The sequence below is a fragment of the Bombina bombina genome, chromosome 2 (assembly GCF_027579735.1).
Source record: "Bombina bombina isolate aBomBom1 chromosome 2, aBomBom1.pri, whole genome shotgun sequence".
In the NCBI taxonomy this organism is placed as follows: Eukaryota; Metazoa; Chordata; class Amphibia; order Anura; family Bombinatoridae; genus Bombina; species Bombina bombina.
The window spans coordinates 1,179,960,499-1,179,966,498 of record NC_069500.1 but is presented as its reverse complement, the minus strand read 5'-3'; the positions used below and the strand labels follow the sequence as shown (position 1 = coordinate 1,179,966,498).

Here is a 6,000-nt window from a genome sequence, read left to right as displayed (position 1 = left end):
TAGTTCTATTAAATTTGCTTCATTTTCTTGGTATCAAGTGTTAAAGAAACAGTAACACACTTCTGGATGCTAGCTAAACACATCAAGTGAGCCGATGACAAGAGGCTTTTGCAGCTCCCAGTAAATGCATTGCTGAACCTACCTAAGTATGCTTTTCAACAAATGAGACCAATAGAACAGAGCAAATTCGACTATTAAAAGTAAACTGTAAAGTTGTTTAAAATTGCATGCTCTACTTGAGTTTAAGTTTTACTTTATTGTACTTTTAAAATGTGATGAACTTTACAGGAATAGGATTACAAAAAATATAAAAAATGACAAGTAGCCTTGGAACAAAGCTTACTATTCTATCAACCCTGTAATGTTACTTTTTTAATTGCCAGATACAGAGAAGGCAAGAATACACAAGATTTTGACACAAACTGTAACTACTTATTTTTATTGGGTTTGTTAAAGCATTTAGAAGAACTAAAGAATGGGCACATTATTACGGACACATTACAATCTGTAGCGTGAACTTTGGAATATTGCAGTCGTTTATTTACATTTTACAATGTAAAGTAAAATTAGCTTCAATTATACCTTAAGACTATATGTCAAAGCTTTGTTCCATTAGACTCTAGAAAGATGCTTTTGTGATACTGAAATAATAATAAAAAAAATTATTTAACTATTCGATAGCTCTAATGTTCTTCTTAAAACGGTTAAGACTGTTTAGTATACTAGCTTAAATTTAAATAGTTTTTACTTGGCTGTTTGCTTCCATATTAAAACTGAATAGAAACAGTAACCATTTTCCTTATGACACCTGACTCTTTAATGATTGGAAAGTAAGGGAGGATATGATATTTGTATTTATAGAGTATGCTTGACAATTATAATAACTCTATAGTTACTATTCAATTTTGCATTTTGAAAATACCTATTTTGTCATGTTGAGGGGTCCTCCTCCCTCTGCCTCCATGTTTTTTCCTTCCTTTTTTTTTTTTTTTAATAAGCAATGGTTCAGCAAACCTCAAGGCAAACGCTCACCCAAATATATTTTCTGTAGCATGTGTTCCCCATTGCTTCCCTCAAGTAGACAAAGTAATGACAAAAGGAAGGACATTTTTATGACCAAATAAAGGTATTTTTAACAAGCAAGAATGCAAATTTGTGTAGTAACTACAGAGAGATAATTTGCAAGCAAATCTCTAGATATAGAAAAATATATTTCACCTTTACTGTGCCTTTATAATAAAGGGATGTTGAGATTATTTAAAAGGAAAAATAAAAACAGAAATCAGTAATTAAGTAGTACATTTTAGTAGATGTTTTAAAAATATGGATCTTTAAATATGGTCCACTGTCCCTGCATTTGAATAAGGTTATATAGTTTTATTATTTCTTCTTGATCCATGTTTCTCTGTTTTGAATTTTTATTATCTTAGCCTCAGTTTATAAATATAATAATAGGCACTGCATACACATATGTTTGGATACTTGATGGCAGTCAAAAAGGACTTTATGGGAAACAAAGACAACCCAAAAATAAAACAGATTTAATGAATAGCAAAACATGTGAGAAAGCAGAGGTTAGAACAGTTTTTTTTTTTAAAGTGCGGAACCCCAAAACTCTGCAATGTAACAAAAAACTATACTGAAACAATGTAACATAGATATTACTAAAATTATTCAACTTTTTTTTTTTAGCAAGGTACATAAAAAGAAAGAATTTGCAAAATAGCAATGTAAGTAAAACATTTTTGTCACATTTCCAGATAGTCAATTAATGATACAGATTATGGTAATTGAATGTCAACTAAAAGATCTTTGCAGAAGGTTAACAAATATGGCAAAAACAGTACATTAAACTTTGTAAGTATTGAAGAATGTAATGACTATGAATTCTGTAATTAAAAAAATTACTAAAATCATACCAATGATTGTTTACATAAAAGCATAGAAGAGCATTTTTAAGGCAACCCATTAACACAATCTAACCTTCTGATGAAAAATAAATTTCAGTTAACAAAAGGTGACCATTCCTCTATTAAAACCGAATCAAAAATACAAAATATTTGAAAAATCTCAGTGTTTTAATATGCAAGTACAAAGTATGTCTTTTGTTTTGTTCTAACCACTAAATAAGGTCAATGCATTAAATTAGATCCAGTGGGTTTTTTAGAGCTGGAGGTAAGTTCACAGGCCGAGAGTCCTCATCAAGTAATACCAAGTCCTCCACTTCACTTCCATTGTATTTCCTCTTGCATATTTTAACAACAACTTTCTTCTTTAGAAACAGTTTCATAGCTTCCTTGGAAGCCACTGCTTTTGCAGTCTCCTTTGTTTTACCACAACCCATGCCTAAATAAACAGCTTTGCATCTTAATTCACATACTATATTTTCCTGAGACGTTTTGTTCTGTGGTAAATCTGCCAATTCATTTAAAGGGACAAAAGCAATATCCAGTGTGGATTTTAAAGATTCAATACAGTTATTTAGTAACTCTCCATGATTTAGGTTGGGACTGAAACCACCAGCGGAAACTAGTTTCCAAGCAACAGTCTTGTAGAGCCTGTTAAAGAAGATCTGTCTCTCCTTGGTATCTTCAATAGTCAGCTTGCGAGGAGGTTTAACAGTATCGACGATCAGCTGTGAAGGTCCTTTGGCAGTAGTTTGTGGCATGCTTTCAGCACTATTTTCCATTTCCATTGGAGCCTGACTTTCTCCCCGAACATCAGCAGGAACATTGAAGCTAGAAGTAGGTTTGGTTTCAGATGCATTCTGATTATTGCTTGATTTTTCAACATGACCTAGCACTGCATTTGTCCTTTGCATTCCACTGGGATGAACATCTATCAGACTTACATTAGTTGAAGGGACAAAGGTATCAGTATGTCCCCCTGCTAATTTCTCCACTGTGTTATTTTGCTCGCCCCGAGCCTCCTCTTTGACATTATTTGAGCTATTGCCCACTCTGTCTTCACAAGATTTCTGTATCTTGCAATTCTCCACTATCTCTTCTGTGAAAACAACATATAAGTATCAGACAAACAAAATTACATATTGCTTTATAAATTCAAAGTATTTTCTTTAAATCTCCAATCATCTTTGTATTGACAATTTTATAAGCTACTGACTGACCATAGCACCCCCCCCAAAAAAACCCAAAGATAATAAAACAGTCCTATTTTGATATTGTATCTACCTCTGAAGCACAATTGCCTTTTAAAAAAACATTAAAATAATTTTAACGACCCCTCTCACACCCCAGTGTTAAGCTACAGACAAGTTACCTCTCTTGTGCTTAGCAACATGATCTCATACACATGAAAGGATAGAGTAGTCAACTGGAGGAGTGCTAAATATTCTTGAGTTAGGTAGAAAAGCTTATTTATTATTTTAACTTAAAGGGTTAGGAAAAAAAACTGTTTTATTCATGATTCAGAGAGCGCATGCAATTTTAAAACAACTTTCTAATTTACTTCTATTGTCTGTTTTGTTCTCTTGCTACACTTTGTTTAAAAGGATACCTAGGTAGGCTCAGGAGAAGCAATACATTACTGGAAGAAGCTACTGATTGGTGGCTGTACTTATATACCCTTTATCACTGGCTAACCCCATGGGTCTAGCTAGCTGCCAGTAGTGCATTGCTGCACATTCCCCATAGAAGACCAAGAGAATTAGTCAAATTTGATAATAGAATAAATTGTAAAGTTGTTTAAAACTGTATGCTGTGTCTGAAGCATGAAAAAAAAAAAATTATACACACACACACACACACATACATATATATATGTGTGTGTGTATGGGCAGGATGGCGCTATGCAAAGTGTATTACACAGACTGATAAACAATAGTAGGAGAAGGGATAGCGCTAAATAAAATGAATTAAAACAATCAGCTCAAAACCCACAAATAAAAAACACTCCCAGCAAATACAATTAAAAAAGAATAAAGTTTATAGAAAAGTCCATGGAAATAAAATATTAAAAAATGACAATCCAAGATAATGTGACACGCCAGGGTGAGAAGTCTTCACACCCATCTAGATGTTCACTTAGTTTAGAAACCCTCAATCAATATGAGGTAAGTAGATCTTATCGGTCTGGCACCTCCCAGAGTATGGATCAGGATGTCTGTATATGAAAGAATCGTTTGATTCCAATTTCAGAAACTTTCAATTTCAGAATAGCACGCTCCAATGACTCCCCTCCGTATTTAGCCAATCATATCAGCAGACAGGGAAACAAAAACACAAGCCAGGACAGGCTAATAGCATTATACCGTTTACTGGAATACAAAATAGAATAAAAAGGAGGATTATTCAACTCACACTTATTAACCTCAGCAATATGAGGTTTATATAAAGCAACGATATCCTCCTGACAGTGAAAATATACAAACCTACCAGGTTTCAGAGGCATAAGGCCTCACCCAGATTGGGATTATTTTGTATGTCTATTTTGTTCGCTGACATAATTTGTATATTTTCACTGTCAGGAGGATATCATTGCTTTATATATACCTCATATTGCTGAGGTTAATAAGTGTGAGTTGAATAATCCTTTTTATTCTATTTTATATTCCAATAAACGGTATAACGCTATTAGCCTTTCCTGGCTTGTGCTTTTGTTTCCCTGTCTGCTGATATGATTGGCTAAATACGGAGGGGAGGCATTAGAGCGTAATATTCTGAAATTGAAAGTATCTGAAATTCCAAGCATTGGAATCAAATGATTATTCTATATACAGACATCCTGATCCATACTCTGGGAGGTGTCAGACCGATACAATCTACTTACCTCATATTGATTGAGGGTTTCTAAAGTAAGTGCACATCTAGTTGGGCGTGAAGACTTCTCACCCTGGTGTGTCACATTGTCTTGGTTTTTTTTTCTAAAAATTTCAAAGTTATGTCTATTTCCACTCCCCCTGTACCATGTGATAGCAATCAGCCAATCACAAATGCATATACGTATAGTCTGAATTCTTGCACATGCTCAGTAAGAGCTGGTGACTCAAAAAGTGTCACATTTTTTAAATGAACGTAAATTGGAAAGTTGTTTCAAATTGCATGCTGTATTTGAATCATGAAAATTTAATTTGACCTGAGTGTCCCTTTAATATCACATATTTTATTTCCATGGACTTTTCTATGAACTTTATTTTAATTGTATTTGTATTAATTGTAATTGTATTTGCTGGGAGTTTTTTTATGTGTGGGTTTTGAGCTGATTGATTTTAATAATTATATTTAGCGCTATCCTTTCCCCTACTATTGTTTATCAGTCTGTGTAATACACTTTGCATAGCGCCATCCTGCCCCTTTCTGTACCTTTATGTTTAGAGAGGTTTTGAGGGACCACTCTTTTTAGGACAGGCAGCTATAATCTGTGTGTCTAATACTAGTTTTCTAGGCTTTCCCTGTAAGGGGTGCTCTATTGAGGCTTGTCTGTGGATTTTATCCCCTGACATTCTATTTTCTTTATATATATATATATATATATATATATATATATATATATATATATATATATATATATATATATATATATATATATATATATATATATATATATATATATATATATATATATATATATATATATATATATATATATATATATATATATATATATATATATATATATATATATAACGTTAACGGAACAGGAAACCTCAAAAATGTATTTCATGATTTGGATAGAACATAACATTTTAAACAACTTTATAATTTACTTCTATTATAAAATTTGCTTCATTATCTTGTTATCCTTTGCTGAAGGAACAGCATTGCACTACTAGCAGCTAGCTGATCACATACAGTTAGCCAATCACAAGAAACAAGTGTGCAGGCACCAATTAGCAGCTAGCTCACACTAGTGTAAGATATGTGTATATTCTTCTTCAACAGGGGATACCAAGAGAAGCACATTTGAAAATAGAAGTGAATTTAAAAGTGTCTTAGATTTACATGCTATCTGAATCATGCAAGTTTTATTCTGAATTTCCTA

At 32.8% G+C, this 6,000-nt stretch overlaps 1 protein-coding gene across 2 annotated transcripts in view; it reads right to left on the bottom strand.

Moving 5' to 3' along the window:
* Positions 1-423: 423 nt before the first annotated feature.
* CDKN2AIP (CDKN2A interacting protein) overlaps positions 424-6,000 on the bottom strand; it is a 43,045-nt gene continuing 37,468 nt past the window's right edge. The window contains exon 3 of one of the 2 annotated variants that reach the window (XM_053703862.1): positions 424-3,006. In XM_053703862.1, the coding sequence (XP_053559837.1) occupies positions 2,141-3,006 (866 nt within the window). In that variant the 3' untranslated portion in view covers positions 424-2,140. The remainder of the gene's footprint in view (positions 3,007-6,000) is intronic. The other variant, XM_053703863.1, reaches the window with a different exon arrangement.